The following is a 23,024-nucleotide window of genomic DNA, read 5'->3' on the forward strand; positions in this document are numbered from 1 at the left end:
GTTCGACAACCGATTTCAAAACTATCGATTATTCGGCAGCACTACCCATTAGCGAAATAGCTACGAAAGAATATTGTGATATCGACTGAAAACTTACTGAAGGGGAAGAAAAGTAGTATACCCCTATAATAGTATATCAAGGACCACAATACCATATTTTATTATCTGCCTATACTATATACTACTACTATACTACTATATAGCTTACAGAATGATGAAGGAAATATAATTTAGGTTGAAATTTTAAATATGACTATTAATTTAGCTACACGTTATTTAGGTAGTTTATACCCTTTGGGTTACATCACTTTGTTTCACTGTAAAACAGAGGGTCGACGTACCGCGTACCATAATGCATATTATTTTTATTAAAGTAACTATGTTATACAATAACTAATCATGAAATCAATTGAAACAATCTATCATTCGCCATCAATATTGGTTTAGCCCACTGTACCGTGTGAGGCAAACAAACGCCCCTCGATAACACCTTATTTTTCTACAAGTGCCGTCACTGCTCAGCTGGAACCACTGGCGTAGTTTTTGCATGCATAACACCGGTGTATTTTAATTTAAACCTAGTAAATTTACCTAAAGTCTAAGAGCCTCAAAATATTACTTTTATATCAGGAAAAAGCTGCCCGTCGTCAGAAATAAATTATTCATTACGTTCTCTTCAGGTAATGTAAGTACATTGCGAAGTTATCAAAGAATATGAGAACTTGAGAGCAATAAAATAAAATGTAGGTAGGTACTACGTCTGGTAACGCTAAATGGGTAAATGATGAAACATATTATTATGTAAATATGAGGCAAAAGTGGTATAAGCCGAAACGGGGTGATTCGAGGCCTTGTTCAGGGGGTCAATCTGAACAATTTTTGTTTTACGACGTTTGGAAAATAACATATTTTTTTTTGCAATTGTTTATGCCTAGTAGGTAAAAAAAAGTTACGTGACCATCATAGTTTCAATTGAGTTTTTTTTTCTTTTCGTCTAACTATACCACTTTTGGAACATTTGTATACAAAAGGGTGCATATATAAATATTACTTACGAATCATGAGCGTGAGTATTAATTAGTCATGTGTATTAATTACTATTTATATGTTTATGTCGTAGCCGGATCGTATAACCCGCCGTATTACATCACGCCTAGCCGCATTACAAGACAGGGCCGCTTTGTAATGCGGCGGATCAACGTTTAGCCGTATTGAATACGGCTGAATGAAAATGCGCCGGATTGTATTCGACATCATACGTCATTCAATACGGCTGGCCGTTATGTAATACGGCGAGAGATTAGCCGCCGCATTGAAAGATTTTAGTTTTGATTTTTAACACTCGTGGCGCTGCTTGACATAACAACAATAATGGCGTTGGATACAGATATTTGATGATGATTAAAACGAAGAAATCGTGTTAAATATGCTAGTAAACAGTACTTCAAGAACAATTTTCACGTGAAATTAAATAATTTCAATAGAAATATTCCGATCAATGCGGTACAGTGAAAAACGTACAAAAGTTATAACGCACATCAATCAGCTAAAGTGACCATGGATTTTGCTGGTCGGCGGATTTCCAGATAATACTACTGGGTCAAAAAATATAAATGTGGCCGGCAAAGGTTTTTTGATCTTGAAGAGACTGCGACGAGGCAAACGTAGTGTGGGACGCCCTCAGGCTAGATGGGGTGACGACTTGCGAAAGGTGGCTGGTTATGATTGGATGTGGAAAGCTGTAGATCGCATCCAGTGGCGTGCTTTGGGAGAGGCCTACGTCCAGAAGTGATGTTGATGATGAAGAATAATAATTCCGAAGATCCTACAATCCGAGTAGTACCCATGAACAGTATTTTGATACTTGGAAGTCCATATGATATATTTACTCTATTATGATTACAAAATTCCTTCACCTGTAATGTCATGCTTAGTATGGACATGGTTACCCTACAATTCAGTAGAAGTACGATGCGGCTAAACGTGGGCCGCCGTATTGAAGAACGTATTGAAATGACAATCCGGCTAAACGTTGATACGCCGCATTACAAAGCGGCCCTGTGTTGTAATGCGGCCAGCCGTAATGTAATACGGCGGATTATACGATCCGGCTGCGACATTTACACCACTGCAAGCACGAGTAGCAAGCCAAACTCAATACAGGCCCTCCAACTATGACACAGATTGCAAGTTGCAAACATGAGTTGCATGAGTGTCACGACGTTCTGAATTAAGTTATACTCAATCCTACGAAGATATTCATCAAAGTACCTAGTACCTTGGTTTAATTTAGGCGTGAAATTAAAATGAAAAATAAGGGTCAATTCAGACGTACCACAACCACACCACAGCCACAACCACACCACAACCACGCGATGTGGTCGGGCGTATATTTTGTATTGACAATGAATAATCCAATTCACACGTGCCACATTTTGCCGTTGTTATCGACCACCTGTGTAATACGACCACATCGCAACCACATCGCAACCACATCGCAACCACAACGCAACCACAACGCAACCACATCGCAACCACAACGCAACCACATCGCAACGGCAACGCCGCCACGCGGCGGCGGCACCGCGGCAACCTGTTCTCCGTATTAACTGCACACGACGACGTGGTTACCACATCGCAATGACGTATAAATAATAACACCTTGTTTACATAACAAGTGTGACGTCCCGACACCGTGGTTGACGCAAACAGAAGGCTCTGTATTTGAGGTGACGAGAGCACAAAGGACCCTCGTCTTCAAAGGTGTAAAATGACACATGTACATAACAAACGCTGGAACTAACACCCTGTATTTTAATGAGAATAACATGTGTAATAACGACTAGTTACTCACTAGTAGGTGGGTTATTATCTTGACGTACCGAAATTATGTTTCTTTACGGCAAAAATAAAACCGTCTCTTTCGACCTTAGATTATCAATATATGAATTAGATGGTGTGTCAGATACAAAAACACAGGAAATACTACTCTGAGGATCCAAGAACAACTTCTTATAATATTGTTAATCTAAGCTTTCGACAAAGAAAATGTGTAAATTCGCGTTATGATTGTTTCGCACCACTGAATCGGCAGTTTTCGGTCGGCAATCTGTCTCTGTCAGAACTTTGACACCCTTTAGGATCTACAGGGTGTTACAGGTGACCGCGATCTGACCTTGACCCTGACATCTAGGCTTCAGTCTGAAGCTAAGAACTAGATATAAGTTATCATCATTGGCCACAGCATCTATATAGATGGTTGTTGCAGCGCTCGTGGTTTATGAGATATAAGTAGGACTTTTAAAACCAATAAAATGAGTTAGGAAAATCACAAATTGTTTTTAATTATTTAATGACAAATCAGCCAAATAACAGCACAGCATTCCATGCTTAAGTTCTGTTCTGCTGATGTAAGTACGAGTAGTGAGAGTTGTGAAACCCGCAGTAAATCTCATTTAAATCAGACAATTAAACAAGATTATTACATATTTTTTATTAAGAACCATGACAAATAACATATAAACTAATTTTAGTAAATTCCGTTACCTGTTACCTATTTACTATTAATGTCAAAGGGTCCTGAATATGTGTCAGGGTCGGGCACATTGAGTGCAACCTACATAGACCTGACTCAACTATTCTTTAAACTAGACTATTTACACAAATTATGAAAATTTACATGTTAACCATACCTTTTTACAATATACTATAGTCTAATATTGATACTGTATTCGTATAATATATCTAAAGATTTTCAGACATTTCATATTTTATGTTGAAAGGCAACGTGCCATCAATATTTGTCATATCAACCACTAGAAAACATTTCATTTACTTACTACTTAATACTTTACCGAATCTGTTAGTAAGATAACAAAATGAGTGATAAACTAAGAAATAAATCACTAGACCGAGTCATAACATAACCTTAATCAGTCGCAAAAACTAGCCAAAATTATAAAAAATAACAGTGCAAGGGTGTGGCTAAAACGGGCAGTCGTCAGTCAATACAGCGTGAACATCACGCTACCTGTGGAGCGGGGAGCCTACTGCTTCAGAATGCAACCTGTTACACTCCCATCACTTCCATCCCACCTCGTTTCACACAACCTCCAGGCACACTGGCTGGTTTCACAAGATTGAAAAAAAACTCACCCTTCTCATCACTCGGAGGGAAAACGACGAAGTTTTCATGTTGATTTTCGGGCCTAAACTTGCACTTCAAAAATAAAAACTGCCTTCAATAGGCAGGCAGACACCAAGGTAATGTTTTAGTATCAAAATGTTTATTAGCACTGAAACTGGGACAGAATGTTTTTGCACTTTTGTTGATGATACAAATTCGTAAATGTTTTGTTTAGTAGTGTAGAGTTGGCGTTTGCAAATATGTGTATATAATGTGTTGTGTATAAATGTGATGTTTGGTGATGTGTGTGAGAGGCGCGCGGTGCTTCGGACGGTACATTCGCAACTGATAGGGACCCCGTATCGGTGGAACTCCAGGGCGGTAAGGACAAATTGGGTGCGCGGGCTGAAAGGACTTATGCGCAGAAACCCACCCCCTAAAACCTGTCTTCAGCCTGATACGAATAAGAAACAAATTGCAGTTAATGCTTTGTTAACATTTTGTACGATGTCTATCTATCCCTTTCGTTCTCAAGTCTGGTTGGCTCGCACGGGAGATGGATTCAGGATGAATTGAATTTGTTCTTCTACCGATAAAGTCGCGGGCATTCGTTTACAAACCGTTTCTTTACATACATCGGCCTTCATTGCTGCTTTTGCTCTCGTTCACATTTCCACGACTGCGGTGATAACGTATTGTACGCTATCTGAGAGTAAGCAGTCGTTTTTTTTCGGTTCGTCAGTTGTGGTACCAGGCAAAGTCGTTGGCAAGGTTGTGTGGAAGCCGTGGGCATTAGTACACGGCCGATAGTAGCCATTAGTCGTATAGAAGTTGTCGGGCGGACGCTGGAAAGGACAATTTCGTACGAATTGGCAGACATTGACGGGGGGGTCGGAAAAGTTCGCATATGCCAATGATTGCGAATAAATGCTTACTTGCAGAAACATAAATTAATCTTTCGCTGGCATGAGACTTTCACTTTCAGAGTATTCAATAAGAAAGTGATAGTTAGGGAGCTTTTCACTAAATAAAACATCTGAAACAAGCCACAGCTAATCTTTGTTTTAATGTAATAGGTTTGTACTTAATTTATGTTGTTATGATAGTTATTTTCTGACTTAGTTTTACTAATAAATACCTAATTAATTATGGTTCATCTGCATCGTTTTATGGCATACATCAAATCTCCAGTGCAATAGGTCAAGAAGGATAGTTCAGTGTAGTTTAATAATTCTGTTTAAGATTTAATCTTCATTTTAGTATATCATGTTGCCTAAGGACCCAGACGAAATAGAAAAATGAGATTTTACTTGAGACTTTATGTAAATTTTGAAAGTGCCCTTAGGATCAAGCATAGTATCTAGAATTCTAGATAGACGTTAGACAGTGGAAAAATTTATAAATGAATGCGAAAAGATAGACAACTGAAATAAACTAAACTGTTGGCAACACCAAATAAAATAAAATAAATATTTCAAAATACAAGGGTACTTACGTCGCGTCACTGTATGTTTGAGTGCCGTATTTATCAAGTGTTTCAAACGGGTCCAGCCAGACTCGTCCCATTCCACACTCGACCCGGCCAAACTCGACCCGAATTTCTAAAATACGATAAGGTCTAGGTACTTTTGTTGAAATGTATGAAATGTACTGTCAGCCACAAGAGTTTTTTTACTGAAATTATAGTTAGGTGTTTTATGTGCTGATTAATTCAAAGAAAAGTAATAATTTGTACTTTTAATCATTTATTTATCATTTTCTATAAACCTTATTAGTAGGTAACACATGTTTTGAATTATAAACGTAATAAGTAATAATAAATATTAACAAAATAAGTAACTATTAATAATTATGTGTGCTAAAATCACAGTTACACAAAATATCTTTTCAATGAAATATGTATAAAATCCTTTTTATAAAATCCGTTTGCTGTTTATAAAATTATAATTACTTCGCAGTAGCCCTTGCTTATCAAATGTATAAATTACAATACAAGTAAGTGCGCGAAAGAGATGGATGCAGGCCATCCAAATCTTGACCATTGTTATCGATAACCCGTTTATTTCAGGCTAAAACAATGAGAAGGGTAAACTACCTCTCTCTGTTACTGAGGTCAAACTTAGGCTAGTTTAGTCAACATATTTCTTAAATTTAAGTGATAATCACTTTATATGCAATCAATTAAGAAATCCATAAACATTTTCTGCCGACTGTACTTTGCGATAAGAAAAAAAATACAAACAAAAATGAACCTTATCGAAATAATGAAATTCGGGTCGAGTGTGGCCGGGTCGAGTGTGGAATGGGACGAGTCTGGCTGGACCCTTTCAAAGGGTCCTACGAGAGGCAAAGTATACCGCATTTTTTTTATTATAGGGCACGGATAAATTCTCACCCTGTAGATAGAGTTATCTCACCCTGTAGATAGACTAACAAGCGGTTGCGACCTTGGAAGTCACTCTGTAAATGTATGTATGACAAAACTTATTAAGCACTCAAAAAGATTTGCATAGATCTTTTCTTTTATAGGTTTAAGTCTGTTTTACCCTAATAATTCTAGTTAGTACCTATAATATCCAATCAATTTAATCACTTTCCAAAGATATAGGTTTCCTACCTTGCTTAATAAGTCCTGTATATGATTGAAACAGCTTTTTATGGATTTATCGTTTATTTGCACACGTTACTGATATTGCACTGGTACATAAAATGTAGTTAGGAGAACTTTAGTTGATGTCTTTCTATTTTTAATTAATTAATTTATGTGGAGCTTAATGTTACGTTGACACAGACGATGTGTGAGAGAGAGAGAGAGCAATAGAGCGAGACAGCTATATGTACATGAAAACCACAGACATTAATTTAGTGAATACCAAACAAGTCCTTTAATCCTATTCCACTATCCTATGCGCGAATAAAAGTTGGAAATCTTTTTCTTTATTTTTGGTGTTGGTGAAACATTACATGGTCATAATCATTTATAACTGCCCAAAGGAAAGCCTCAGGGCGACCAACTATACGTTAGCCATTTCCTCTACGAAATAGACCAACTACATCCATTACCTTAAACCATTTAGTTTAAACATAAAGCCCCGTTTCCTAGAAGCACTAAGCTTCAATCAACAATGCTATTAGTAAATGCTTTAGACGCTAGGAATTTCTAGTACCTACCTATATTCCTGAGAGAATACCTAAGGTATATTCTTGACATTCTTACAATTCCATTGCGACTCCTTTTAAACTCTTTGTGGTAATGAAAATGTTTCATTTCATAACTTCAAGTAAGAAATTGACTTTTCCAGGAATTGTGGACAAATTGCCGCACGCCATTGTTTAAATTGAAGCTTTGTTGCGCGGCATCTGGGTCGAGTATTGTTTAGTTTGCTAATTGTAATTAATATGAAGAGTAGCCGCACCCAGTGACTTCATACTGTCGCGACACACGGGGGAGTTTATGTTACACTCTCAGTGTGTCTTGAAATACTTCTTTTTAAAGAATCAACCAGTATTCGTATTTAATATCGTTTTCTTAGCATTAGCAAATTGGCTCTGGGAAAAAAATGAGGTATATGTTTATTGGAGAAAGTTATTCAGGTTATTACGAGATAGAGTTATTAGATTATAGGTTAGTCCACCATCGCTTCGAAATCTCGTATTGCGAAGCTTAGAGTGCCCGCGCCTCCACCGGCTCCAAAACTTCGTACTTCGTAAAGCTAGAGTGCCTCGAGGTGTAAATCGAATTCAGCCCGTGTGACACCGCCCTCGCTGTTTATGGACAATAACTATTTAATGTCCTTAGTGTTTGTCTCGCAAATGAATAGTTTGTCCTTTGCAAAGTTAAGGAGCGGCTGTAGAAACGCTATCACTCAATTGGTATAATCTTCTGTATATTTACAGGAATTTGAATTCATTTCAGCTATGGCTTTGAAATGGTTAAGTTGCCATCAATAGGCAATTTTTTTAAAGTATGAATTGACTGTGTGCCTGTCTTTTGCCGAGTGCCGGAAAATGACGGCAGTAAATCTATGTATGTCTCTTTCTGTTCGGATACTGTCAAAACAAGGCAGCAATACATTTAATGCCGACATTATCTTAAAGTTCCTTTGTGAATTACAGTAGTCTCCACGGCAATAAAAGTCTAAAACAACTGAGTTCCTCGTACATGCTCGTGGATGCTACATGAGTCTGAAGGTCAGTGGAAGGTTGCAGGAGTGATGAGATGAGGAATGCGGGTCACGTCGCCGGGCGCCCTGAGGGCGACCAGGATTCTGTTCCGTTTAGTGCATAATCCAAGCTAAATTACCATTAAGTACTCTAGAGGTAGAGGAATTATTTTTTATAGATACCTGCCGATTTATAATGGTGTCGCCATAAGAAAATTAAAACACTATTAACGGGTGTTTAATTTAACATATTTATAAGGCGTTTGACTAGTTTACTGACTCCTGACTCTAAACTTTAACTTTACCCCACAGAGAATAGAATAGAATAATAGAAGTGTGCCATATCTGAAAATTATTATTCTTTCTTTTATAGTTGGACACCCATATCTTCCGTGACTACCGATGTTGTCACCGGTCCATTGGGAGAACCCACATCGGTTGATCGTGAATATATCATGTAGAACTGAAAAAATATTCACTGAAATGGACATATATTACTCCCATGCTAATAAAAGGGAAAATTTCCCTTACAAGGTAGTGAAGGTAGTAAAGTGACCTTCATTTGTCAATTAATTTAATTTGGGGCGCTACATAAGAAATTAAGGTAATAATTTACTAAACTAAACACTATTCACGGGTAGATTAAATTAAAAAACCCACAGTAGAAAATTCTGTATACTAAGAACATTGGATCGGGATGAGTGGAAAATTAAAGGGGAGGTCTTTGCCCAGCAATGGGAAAACACATATAGTGCCACAAACTTATCTGTTCCGGTGACAGCTCACATAAATGTCTAATATTTCTTAATTCTATAAGATTTTAAGTTTGCCCGTATACCATTTTCCAGAGCTTATGATGTGTGGGACGTTTTGAGTTTGACAGTTCTAGAGATGTCCGAGAGTGAAATCCTATCGACTTGAACCTATCGATTTGTATATACTCCATAGATTAATATAAATATGAAATTATTCGTATACAGGCATGGGAGAACGAAGATATAGATGCTGAAAGACCAAGTGTTTGTACTTGATAAGTACGGGACAGACAAGTGAAACACGACACTGCTATAGACGCACTGGCGATCTTTATTCATGGTCACACACACATGCGTGGCGCAGCACGCATACAACCTTATCATATACATATCATCCCTCCACCAATATTACAGGAAGTATAGTAAATACTTTCAAGTTAACTTACATACGAGAACAACTAACTAACTAGAAAAACCTCCTATAATTTACTTTAGGAATGTCCCTAAGGTTCATTCTTGTTTGGTGAGACTGCGGAGAGTTGTGTGACCGGGTGTAACTCTGCTGGTCGTCAGTGGGTGTAGTGTCGGGCTGCGCGGCGTCGCCAGGCGGCGCGCTCGTGGCCGGGCCGGGCGCGGGCGCGCTGCGGGCCGGGCTGGCCGGCGGAGTCTCGGCGCTGCGGGCCGGGCTGGCCGGCGGTGTCTCGGCGCTGCGGGCCGGGCTGGCCGGTGTCTCGTCGCCGCGGGCCGGGCTGGCCGGTGACTCGGGGGTGGCGGCCACTGTCTCATCAGGCTGCTCTCCGCTTCCTTCCTCTCCCCTCCTGTTTCCGACATTCTCTAATTCAAGTATCTCATGGTTATGACCCTCTGGATTTCCTTTGAATATAATGATCTGATTTTTATGTCTTTTCACCTCACTTCCGGTCTCAGAGTCTTTAATTATAAACAAAATATTTCCAATTTTTCTAACTATAGTTCCTTTTTTCCAACAAAATTTTTGATTGGTTGAATACACCTTATATAAAACTTTATCATTTACTACTAAGTCTTTTCTTACAATACCTCCATAATGTCTAGCCTGTAAGCACTGGGTGTCGAGCACCTTGTGAGTGAGCGCGGAGGGCGGTGACGATGGCGATGGCTGCGGCGGCGGCGCCAGCAGGTCGAGGCGCGACCGGAGCGGCCGGCCCAGCATGAGGCTCGCGGGGCTCTGGCCCGTGGTCGAATGAACGGAGTTACGGTAGTCGAATAAGTACTTAAGTAGCCTATCATTCACATTACCTGTACTACTACCTAACTGCAGTGCACACTTTATCCCTTTCTTGACAATTTTAACACTGCTTTCCGCCTGACCATTACTTGCGGGGTGATAAGCCGGCGACGTGATATGACGAATACCATTAAGCCTACAGAACGTAGCAAACTGTTCTGAAGTAAACGAAGTTGCATTATCCGTAACGATGGTGGTTGGCACCCCGAACCTAGACATGTACTCATTCATTTTGCTTATCAACATTGCCGATGTAATGTTATTTTTCATATTAATGCACTCCACCCACTTTGAAAATGCGTCAACAATAACTAGGTACATATCACCGTATATTGGCCCCAAGAAATCAAGATGAATTCTACTGAGTGGTCCGTCTGGGTATGGCCACGACACCAGCGGTGAACTCAGACAAACCCTGCAACTATTACTCATCCTTTCAATGGCCGCATCTATTCCCGGGAACCAAAACTTTGACCTTGCCTCGGCTTTCGACTTAACTATACCTAAGTGCGAGCCATGCAACTCATTAAGTACTCTTTGCTGCAACGACGAAGGAATAACAACTTTATGACCTCGGAGTAAGCAACCATTTTCAATAGCCAATTGTAACCTACATAAAAAATATGGTTTCATATCGCTGTTATTTACTTTCGGCGGCCACCCGTTAAGCACAAATTGCATAACCTTTTTTAATAAGCTGTCGTTTTGCGTTTCTACGGCCAGCTGATCGCGGGTAATCGGTAACGAGCCATCTACCACGAAGTTCACATACGCGGCGGTGTCCGCGCGACTGGGAGCCTTACTGTCGGTGACGTCACTGACCGCCCGAGTTAAGAAGTCCGCGCAGTTGTCTGCACTTCGAACGTATTCAATAGTGTAATTGTAGGACGACAAAAACAATGCGTATCGTTGCAGCCTGTTGGCGGACACTTCCGGCACTCCGTGTCGCGAACCGAATATCGATACCAACGGCTTGTGATCGGTACGGAGAATAAAAGGTTCGGCTCTGGCGTATAAATACTGATGGAACTTGCGTACGCCAAATATGATGGCCGTAGCCTCTTTCTGAATCTGGGAGTAATTTTTCTCCGCTGAATTCAATGTCCGCGAAGCATAAGAAATCGGCCTTTCATACCCATCTGTACTAATTTGTGACAAAATAGCACCTAACCCTTTCGGTGACGCGTCCACCGTTAATATTATTTTCGCGTTTGGGTGAAAATGAGCCAACACGTTTTCTGAAGCAAGTTTAGCTTTGATTTCGTTAAACGCCTTGTCCTGTTCCGATGACCACGACCATTTTACTTCTTTTTTAAGTAGGTCATATAATGGCGCTAATATAGCGGAAGTATTGGGCACGAAACAACGGTAATAGTTTACCAAACCAATAAAAGACTGTAACTCATTTACATTGGTTGGTTTCGGTGCATTCGCAATAGCTTCAACCTTATCTTTAGATTTTTTTATGCCGTTCTTACTTATTACGTGACCTAGATAAGTTATTTCGTCCCGGAAAAACTCACACTTGTCCGGTCGAAGAGTTAACCCAGCATCTTGGAACCTGAGTAACACTGTTTCTAACCGTTTCATGTGCTCGGCTCTGTCCTTGCCGGTGATAAGAATGTCATCTAAGAAGCATAGGACCCCATCAATACCTAAAATACTTTCTAATGCTCTTTGGAAAATAGCCGGAGCAGATGCGAGTCCAAAAATAAGACGTTTGTATTTAAATAGACCTCTATGAGTGTTGATAGACGTGATATTATTATCGTCTGTAATTTGAAATTGCGCATAAGCGGAAGACATATCCAGCTTGGAGAACTGTTCCCCGCCGTGCAGGTTCATGAACAGCTCCTGCACCATGGGCAGCGGGTACTTGTCGATGAACAGCTGCTGGTTGAGGGTGCGCGAGTAGTCGGCGCACAGCCGCACCTCGCCGTCGCGCTTCAGCACGGGCACCACGGGGGACGCGTACTCCGACTGCTCCACCGGCGCTATCACGTCTAATGATAACAATCTATTTATCTCCTTATCAATTTTTTGTTTCAGAGCAAACGCTACGGGCCTCGCTTTCATGAATATTGGTTTTGCATTGTCTTTTAATCTAAGTTTAACTTTATATTTATTAAAACAGCCGAGTTTATCACAAAACACGTCCGGAAACCGAGCAATTAACTGGTTTAACTCTAAATCTTCATTAGTGTCGGAGTGGCAAAAGTTAATAGTCGGAGTAAGCTCCAATTGGAATTTACAAATGAAGTCTCGCCCGAGTAGCGGCGAGCCGCCCTGCACTATGACGTAAACATCGAGATATTCATTTTTCCCCAAGTACTCAACTGATAACTGAATAAAACCTAAACTTTTTATCTTTGTTCCGTTATAACTTAAAAGATTCTTTGTTGTTACTCGGAGCGGTACGTCGGCGAAATGTGAATGATAGGTTTTTTTCTGAAATTGCTGTGACTGAGGAACCGCTGTCTATCTCACATTTTAATTCGACATTATTAAACCGAACTGTTTCGACCATCGGCGCCCCGTTACTACAACGAATACTGAGCAACTTACCATCATCATCATCATCGCCCTCGCACGTTTCCTCCGTTCCTACAAAGTTTACGTATTTGCACATCCGGCGTAAATGACCTTTGGCCTTGCACTTTGTACACTTAAATGAAGCGAACCGGCACTCGCTTGCCTTATGGCTACGTCGCCCACACACGGTGCACTGCTCCTTGCCGGGGCCGGCGGCGCCGCGCGGCTCCCGCTGCTGCATCTTGAACACGGAGTCCCCGGAGGAGGAGCCGCGGGCGCCGGGCGCCGTGCTGGCGGCGGCCGCGCGCGCGCACCGCACGCTCTCCGCCACGTCCACGGCCTTCGCCAGCGTCAGCTCGCTGATCTCCATGGCGAACAGCTTCTCCCTCTCCGGTCCTGACTGCAGCCCCATCACGAACTTGTCTCGCAACGCCTCTTCCAACTCCTTGAAGTTGCAGTGTGCTGCGAGTCCCCTGAGCCGCGCGGCCCACTGCGCGTGCGACTCGCCCGCCTGCTGCGCTGCCGAATAGAAGTAGTGGCGTTCTGCAAACCCGCACCGCTTCGGCGTGAAATGCACGTCTAATACCTTGACGATATCCTCGAACGGTGCTGTGACGAGGTCTTTCGGAAGCACGAGGTTGTTTGCCAACTGGTACGTGCTGTCGCTGAGTGCGCTGAGCAGTATGGCGCGACGCTTCGCGCCCGTCTTGTCTGTCTGTTCTTCCACACCATTGGCAATCAGCCACTGGTCGAACTTGCTTTTGAAAGTAGCCCAATCCTGCACGTGGTGGTCGAATGTAGAAATTGGTCCAAGAATAAAATTCGCCATTTTTATTCTGAAGACGCGGGTAGTTTTTAATCCTCGGTGCCACTGATAAGTACGGGACAGACAAGTGAAACACGACACTGCTATAGACGCACTGGCGATCTTTATTCATGGTCACACACACATGCGTGGCGCAGCACGCATACAACCTTATCATATACATATCAGTACTGTACTAGATTTTCCCTCATAAAATGTTGTTATATATTTAAAATCTTTTTCCCTCATTTAGAACACTTTTATCACTGAAAATTAGATTTGGTTAGTGGCTGCAAAGCGGGTCAGATTTGGCCATTCTCTTTTATAAAAGTGTCAGTATCTCGAAAACTATCGAATTTTTACTAAGGTCATATTACGATATCCTGCCACTCCTGAGCTGGCCTATCAGCCATTTAACGGATAACGTTGACTTTTCGGAAAACCTGTATAATACAATGTTGTAAAAATTCTAATTTTGTATAAATTTTAATCGATTTCAGAATGTCGACTTTGATGTGTCGCATCTCTAGTACGTTCCATTTTACCAAAGTGCGTACTCTAGAAATATATATTATCCGTGGTCATTGTCAATAAAATGACAGATTTTGCAATAGTATTCATGCGTTAAATGGAAAATTTTAAAGTGTCACCCATGTCTTTGCTCCTGGAAAATGGTATAGTGGTAATTTGCTCTTGCGGTTTTAATAAACCCATGTAATCTATAACAATGTATAAATTATTTGTAAATAATGAGATATGGATCTTTTTAGTTAACTGTCACCGGAACAGATAAGTTTGTCGCACTATAGACTAATTAATAAAAAAAAAAAGAACATTAACAAATTTCTGGATTTATACCTAACTTGTAATGCACTTACTACCTACTACTTATTACAGGATTATTTACTTTAATTATTAAGTTAAATGCGAAAGTTAGACGCCTTAACCGGTTGAATTGAAATCCATGTACAAAATAGATTTTCTTTTATGTTTTGCGTGATATCTCGACTACGGGACGCAAAAGGTTCATTCCAGTAATTAAGTAAAAAAAAGATGGAAAATATCATACTTATTTCCTAACACCTATCAAACAACGTGTAATCCGGAAAAAAACACTTACGTAACCTAAATAACACCCCGATGGATCAAACGATCGCGACCCCACTTGAGCAGGGTCGACGTTCCAATAAGGTACCTCCGCCAGATAGTCTCCCTGACCGTCAGCGATAGTCAGCATAATACGAGTATGTCAGCAACTTTTATTTTAGTGACAGTAGTGGGCCTACTCACCCTATTGCTTGACGAAATATCAAGTCCAGCTACCATACAGTGCCACAAACTTATCTGTTCCGGTGAGAGCGAACTAAATTGATCCATATCTCATTATTTAGTAATGAATTATATATTGATATAGATTAGATGGGTTTATTGAAACTACAAGAGCGAATTACCACTACTGGTAAACTTAAAATCTTATAGAATGAAGAAATATTACATATTTACGTGAGCTGTCACCGGAACAGATAAGTTTGTGGCACTGTACCACCACTGAGACATAAGCTGCGTCGCTCGCCTGTCAGACATGTGTCAGATCCATACAAGTTGCGTAACATTTGGCAAGAGGTCTCTCAATTACAGCATTAGGTTAAGCGTAAATGTAGGTTACTATTACTTATCAAAGTTGTACTTATTACCCTCATATTTGTTACTTTGAAACCGATAAATTCTTATTAATTTAAGGGCTTATAATCCTAATCCTAACTAATATTATAAATGCGAAAGTAACTGTTTCTGTCTGTCTGTCTGTCTGTTACTCTTTCATGCGAAAACTACAGAACGGATTTGAATGATATTTGGTATACATATGGTCTAGACCCTGGGAAAGAAGATAGGCTACTTTTTATCCCGGAATTCCCACGGGAATTTTTTTTAAGGCGAAGCGAAGCGCGCGGGAACAGCTAGTAAGTTATAATACCAAAACCCCTAACTATTATGTAGGTACTTATTTACCAATACAGCACCACCTCCCTACCACCACCTACTTTGTGGCATCAATTTACTAGGTGCTTATTATATTTACGAAACGATGTTTATATATGTCTCAGAGAACTCTCTTTATGAAGACAGATTGCGGAAGTCATTGTCTGACTCCCTAAATAAGTAACGTATCGGTTTTTTGGCACTCCCTTTTAGGGCTGGTAATTTTTTGCACAAGCGGGACTAAACTAAGCAGATTTTAAGTAAGTCTTAAAAGATGCTTATTCATAAAATGAAGGTACTTAACTATAGGTACCTATACAATAACATCATTATGATTAAATCTATCAAAGGTTATCGCTGTATCTATGTTGTTTATAATAATATTATATTTTGTGTTCTGTTATGAATGAGATAGTGGATTTTTTTAAATCAATGTATCAATGTTTCGCAAGTTAGTAGCCATATTAAATATGTGTTGGCGTAGTAAAAGTTCGTAGCATTTTCGTAGCCGTTCGTAGCAGTATAGTATCGTAGCATCATAGCACATCATAATAATAATATTATATTTTTCATTTTCATGATACTACATGGCATCGAGTCTTCTTTATGAAAGCTGTTCATATCGTTTTACTGTCTCTTAATAGATATTTCGGTCTCCCAATATATCATATGGCCTGTAAAGTTGTCCCAAGGGCTATGTCCAACAAGGCTCGTGGATCATAAATTATTTTCTTCCTCTTATCTTTCGGCGCAGTTTATCCTGTGAGGAAAATTCATTTTTTTATAAATGTATACATGCTTTATGTCAAATCCAGCTGAGTACGGAAAAGCTGTATCTTTCAAAAGCAGGCTATAAAATAATTGACAAACTCACTTCAAAATAATCTAGTTCCACAAAAAAAAGATGTCATGAATATTGAAATGTAAGTTCATATTTTTTTATATATTTACTCATAGACAAACCCATAGATATATTGTACTGTGCGTGCTTCGACCATAACTGTGCGTATTACACCCATAGACTTAGGTTACACCGATCTTAACACTATTTTATATTCAGACACTGTATGTGAACTAATAAGTTATAACAAAAATACCAAAAAATACCAACTTTTTTAGATATTATATTTCACAAGCTTATATTTCTATATCCGAGGAAGGTCCAATCACAAGGGAATACCCATGATACCAAAATAAATTGAAAATCTTCTGCTGAAAATGTTCCCAGACTGGAATTCAGGGGCTTGAAATGACGAAAACAGATCCTCTTACAACGATCACTTCAAAATAATACATTTACTCTCATAATAATAATGATATTGCTGATTTAATTGAGCCCTTAAGCCTATTATTCTATCTGGGAACAATGTATATTTTATACATTATACTTATATAGTACCTGGAGTGGCTGTTATAATAAATTTGTAATCATATCATACATTCGTAAAACCATAATCAATTCAACTGAATATGGATTTTATTTAGATTGTAATTTGGTTTTAGTGGAATTTATTATAAGTGGATGGTTTTACTTCTTGTTTGACATTCTATCTAATTAAAATGTAGGGGCTGATTTTTCAATGGTCAGATAAATGTTATCTGAGGAATAAAATTGTTGCTGTCACTGTCTAATACAAACATTAAAATGTGACAGCATCAGAATTATTCCTCAGATAACTTTTATGTGACTATTGGAAAATCAGCCCTAAGTAACTTTGTAGAATATACCTACCTACATTTAAAAACTAGTTAGCAACATTATTCAAGCTAACTATGTATTTTCCTCTGTGGTTAACAGCACTCAGAGAACCCTATCATTTAGGGCCATTAAGGTTTCCGAAGGTTTGCGTATTGCTCTAAGCAGGTGAAGGTTACCTTATTCAAAGCTTATTGTCAATCAGTGTATACAAGCAGCCTCTGGACTAACTATACTCAGAAGGCTTTCAGCGCCCTGCGCGTTCAATATAATAACACCTTCAGGATGATGATGGGGCTGCCCCGCTACTGCAGCGCGTCAGGCATGTTCGCAGCCGAGCGCACGGATGACTTTTACGCCATTATCCGGAAGCGAACAGCGTCTCTGCTGGGCAGAGTGCGGGCCAGCGACAACAGCCTCCTGAGGGTGATTGCCGAGAGGGTGGATGGCCCTATCTTGAGACACTGGGTCCAAGTACTTAACTGGAACAGGGTAGGATCAGTACTCAGTGTTTCAAAATAGGGTGTGTAAATAAATATATTTTAATGTGTTTGTATTTAGCCTAACCTAGTATTAAGATTCATTATTACTAACACTTACTATGGACTATGTGGTCTGAAAATAAATATTTATTATTATTATGTTGTGTCTTTACCATCTCGGGACCATGGGGTCCCGGCCATTTGGAAGGCGTGCATGGGGCCGAAGCCAACATGTAGAGGCCCGTTTGACAACATTAATCTATATGAAATGTGACACCAACCGACGATTTTCCCTGTTTAGACTATAGAAGTAAACCCAAGGAAAATCCCCGGTGAGTGCAGGACTATTGTAGGATATGGAGAAAACGAATATAGGGTTATGGAATGGGGTGCTAAATGGACTGGGTATCTGGGACTATGGAAGGACTATGGCCCCTGCCTGGACCTATATGTTTCACATACGGATAAAAAGGCAGGGGGTGACTCGCACACACATTAAATGGGCCCCCCAAAACAGTCGCTAACACATTACAGTGACGTAGCAACAAGGGGGCAACATGGCATGAGGTGCTGAGGGTGGAGAGGTATACCAAGGCTCTCAGAGCAATCGCGGATGCCGGTCAAGACCCCTACAAGCACTTACTGGATTGGATATACTTCCTTCCTCCGAGCATTTCTGCTCTAGCGGTACACCACTCAAGCCAGCCAATGAAGGCAAGCAAGAGGTGGGAGATCCTGTTCCTCGTCAGTGTTCACTCTGGACAACCAATAAAGGCAAGCCAGAGATGAGGAACAGGGGTTCTCCCCGGCATCGGGTGGGTGGGGTCGCTAATGCCCAACAGCTCGCCACAAGCTGCCCTGCCGCTTTATTATTATTATTATTAACATCTTACTTTTAAAGTTAAAAGGCCGAGTGCTATTAATTAGCCACACTTATACATTTATTTATATTACTTTCTATCGTTTAAGTGCTTAACTACCTACATACATTATTCTTGAAATAACGTTCAAAATATATGTATTTTCTACTTAAATATTTAAAAAAAAATCTTTGCAATATTTATTAGTGTTAGAACAAATTTTTGTCCTCTGAGGAATTCCTAGAGAAGACAAACGGCATTCTTTAATTTGTTATCTCTTCGCTGCGAGCACAATCACAACTTGCAAACAAATAAATAATACTACAAGTCCATAAGGAATACTAGCAAAATAATGTGATAGCGGAGTAAATCTTTAGTTCTATCTGTCTAGGATAGTATTGTTATTATTAAGACTATAAAAACTACGCATGTAGTTACTTAAGACGAAGGCTGAGCACAGATTATTCTGATCATCTCGTATGTCCCCTAGATGATGAGACGACGATAACGGCATTCAGAAATAATAAAATAATTATTATCGTTTTGTTTTAATTTCTAGCAAATGGCCCATTGCACAAGACATCTATAAGTACCTATACAAGTATACATTACTCAAGGGCCATCAAATCCCATGGAAATTACAAACGTTTTTGTACAGTGGCGGATTCATCCATTTCTATTTCGACCGTGCCTTTCTGAAATCAATCACAAGTAAATTTTTAATATAATATTCAGAAAAAAATGCTTGCCCTTGTAAATATGCCTTTATTTTTAATAAGAATGCCTCTTGTAAATATGCCTCTATTTTTAGTAAGTATTATAGTAACACTATTTATATGTAATAGCGGCGGCTATTGTTGTAATGAGCTCTCTATATGTTGGATGTGTCTCTGACGGTTCTACCTTTTTTGGTATAAGATTTTTTTGCCTAATCTCGTATTGCATAGTAACGTTTGGTCAAAGTCTCGTTACGCCGAAAATCGTATGGCATAAATCTCGTTTAGTAAAAAGTTATTTCGCATAACATTGTTTAGCCTAATAATGGTATGGCCAAATCTTGAATAGCCTAATAATGCTATGGCATAGGTTTATACAAAGTAATAATATTCGTTTGGCTTTAACTTTGACGGAGCGTCTCCCTACATAGCGCAAACTGGTGCCTTGTATTGTTTCCGCTGTTTGGAAAACGCTCCGCTCCGCTTCGCTGCGCTCCGCTTTGGTTTTGATGAACATGTGCACCTAACACGCTCCTCCTCGCTTTGCTCGTCGTCGCACCTATTTTTAGGTTTCGATCTCATGGGGTTTGTAATAATTATATTGGTCGTTAACTTTCGATTTTTTGATCATACAATATCGTGATTTTTGGGATGTAACTAGGAGAAAAATACCACAATTTGTACATTTACTACATACTTAATATATTATTTATTAAAATAACATTAGGGAAACAAGATTATACATAGGTATAGACGAACATAAATTTGAGCAAACGAAACTTAGGTGTTTAAAGATTGTGCCTAAAGAGTTTTAGACGAAACGAGCCTTATGCCACATAAGTCTTGGCAAAGTGATGGTTCGGCCAAAAAAGTTTAGACCATACGAGTTATGCGAAATGAGTTTTGATCAATAAAGATTATGCCAGATGAGCGGAACCCGTCTCGGTTCTACCTTTTTTGGCATAAGATTTTTTTGCCTAATCTCGTATTGCATAGTAACGTTTGGTCAAAGTCTCGTTACGCCGAAAATCGTATGGCATAAATCTCGTTTAGTAAAAAGTTATTTCGCATAACATTGTTTAGCCTAATAATGGTATGGCCAAATCTTGAATAGCCTAATAATGCTATGGCATAGGTTTATACAAAGTAATAACATTCGTTTGGCTTTAACTTTGACGGAGCGTCTCCCTACATAGCGCAAACTGGTGCCTTGTATTGTTTCCGCTGTTTGGAAAACGATCCGCTCCGCTTCGCTGCGCTCCGCTATGGTTTTGATGAACATGTGCACCTAACACGCTCCTCCTCGCTTTGCTCGTCGTCGTACCTATTTTTAGGTTTCGATCTCATGGGGTTTGTAATAATTATATTGGTCGTTAACTTTCGATTTTTTGATCATACAATATCGTGATTTTCGGGATGTAGGAGAAAAATACCACAATTTGTACATTTACTACATTCTTAATATATTATTTATTAAGATAACATTAGGATAAACAAGATTATACATAGGTATAGACGAACATAAATTTGAGCAAACGAAACTTAGGTGTTTAAAGATTGTGCCTAAAGAGTTTTAGACGAAACGAGCCTTATGCCACATAAGTCTTGGCAAAGTGATGGTTCGGCCAAAAAAGTTTAGACCATACGAGTTATGCGAAATGAATTTTGGTCAATAAAGATTATGCCAGATGAGCGGAACCCAAAGTTTAACTTTTACACTGAGTAACAGGGGCCTGGAGGGTCGTTATATTCAGTGTAAGAACTGTTTGTGTCAACAAATGGGTGTCTTGTTGTAATTTTGTTTGAATTGTTGTTGTCTTGTTGTAATGTTGTTTTCAAAGGTGGCGAGAGAGCATGTTGTAATTACGCCAATAAGAGTCTAGTTTTGACCGTTTTTAGGTAGATTTTATTTATAATATAAATATTATATAGGTATAATAGAATAAAAAATTGCCTGGAATAGGTTGATTTTAGTGATAACATTACTATAGAATATCACATCACAAGTAGCTAAAGTTGTAGATGTAAAGGCACAACACAAAAATTCTGAGACTTTTTATTAAAAACACCCACAAAACCAACAATAACTGTAGGTATATGTATACTGTTGATTAGGGCATGCAATACCGCAATACCGGTATTGCGTAATACCGGGATCCCGGACAAAATCCACGCTTTTTTCAATACCGGTATTGAAAGTTAATACCGGTATTGAAGTAATACCGGAACCGGACATTTTTAAGGCTATAAATCAAGCGATTAATATATAGTTAGCCTTTTGCTCCTACATACTATGAAAGTGCACTTGTTTTCAACCGTTACATGCGGTTTTTGGACTTTGGAAACCTACTTGTTGTCCATGAGTTCTAAAATTTTAACTCTAATACTCAATTCTCGTAAAAAATATTACATAATACAGAATTTGATTGCTTTTTCTTGTTGTATTTTGCCCTATACGACCTTTAAACAAAATATTATATATATCCATTTATAACAATGAAGTCTAATACCAGTATTAATACCGGGATCCCGGTATTGAGTTCTAATACCGAAACTCAATACCGGTATTGAAAATATTACCGGTATTGCATGCCCTACTGCTGATATAGTCCTCGAATCTCTAAACCTCATATTTTGGAGTTGTGCCCCTATATCACCTACTAAGGGTGCGATATATCATACTCTTGGTCTTATAGTCGTACACTTCCCACTTGTTCGTGACTCGACTTCCACGGTGAGAAATGTATGTAAGCTACTTATGAATTATTATGGTTATGTTACAAGTTCAAGACAACGTCACACCCGAATAGCTGTAACGAACGAACTTTGAGACTGAAAATTGGGAAACAGGCTTAATTATTCTCATACTGGCTAGCTGGCTAATACTTATACCTATGAATGACCTATCAAAGATGGATAATAGATATGGCTAAAGAAACATACCAAGTCATTGCTGTAATGAAAATGGTTAATCTTTCCGGAAAAATGTGGATGGATTGAACCAAAAATAGGTTAATGGCGCCGAAATTAAATAAACGTTACCAAAGTACAGCCAACTTCGCCATCTTGAGAATTACCGAGGGACTTATTACGACCTATACCTACCTGCTACAGTTAACACTGGAAAATCAATCTTTTCCCATTGAAATAGAAGCGCTTTTTGTCGCGCTAAGAACTGAGAAGCGAGTCTAGCTAGAAGATTCCATTGGAAACATTCCTTCTGTTCCCGACTGTGGCGCTAATATGTACTTATGGCCTTATGTATTAAGCTATTCTAACCCGAAATCCGGTTTTTAGATTTAGTTTTAGCTATTGTCTAGGTACTTACAGCTCATATGACAATTTTCTAACTGTGATGGTATTTGTCAAAGTATTGTATGAATTTAACATGGAATTGAAATTAAAACACGTGAATTTATGTACCTTGGATCTTGATCACTGCACGTCTAGTACAGGTTGTGCAATTTTTGAAAACTATGAAAGTTTACGTTTTCTTCTGTCATCTGCATACATTATCTGTCAAAAGTAGCATGATAGTTTCCGCTAGAGGCGCCACTTTGTATACGAGAAAACGTAAACTTTTATAGTTTCCGGCAATCTATCTACCAATCTAACAAACCTGTATTCGAATGCAAAAATATC

General features: G+C 39.2%; 2 protein-coding genes across 2 annotated transcripts in view; both read right to left on the reverse strand.

The window, feature by feature from the left end:
• LOC105393289 (calmodulin-A) overlaps nucleotides 1-4,460 on the reverse strand; it is a 153,705-nt gene extending 149,245 nt beyond the window's left edge. Inside the window, exon 1 of the mRNA XM_048622476.1 lies at nucleotides 4,156-4,460. Coding sequence (XP_048478433.1) covers nucleotides 4,156-4,194 — 39 coding nt within the window. The 5' untranslated portion in view covers nucleotides 4,195-4,460. The remainder of the gene's footprint in view (nucleotides 1-4,155) is intronic.
• A 4,892-nt stretch (nucleotides 4,461-9,352) lies between these two features.
• On the reverse strand, nucleotides 9,353-13,832 carry LOC125488852. Its single transcript, XM_048622478.1, has 2 exons — nucleotides 12,877-13,832; nucleotides 9,353-10,128 (listed from the first exon to the last, which is right to left on the reverse strand). The coding sequence occupies exons 1-2, from the start codon at nucleotides 13,670-13,672 to the stop codon at nucleotides 10,115-10,117; spliced, it is 810 nt and encodes a 269-aa protein (XP_048478435.1). The 5' UTR covers nucleotides 13,673-13,832; the 3' UTR covers nucleotides 9,353-10,114.
• Between the last annotated feature and the right edge of the window lie 9,192 nt (nucleotides 13,833-23,024).

This window comes from Plutella xylostella, chromosome 8 (assembly GCF_932276165.1).
Source record: "Plutella xylostella chromosome 8, ilPluXylo3.1, whole genome shotgun sequence".
Taxonomy (NCBI): Eukaryota; Metazoa; Arthropoda; class Insecta; order Lepidoptera; family Plutellidae; genus Plutella; species Plutella xylostella.

What these genes read in the sequence shown, in the direction of transcription:
- LOC125488852 (XM_048622478.1), bottom strand. Translation starts at nt 13,672, where the DNA reads ATGGCGAATTTTATTCTTGGACCAATTTCTACATTCGACCACCACGTG.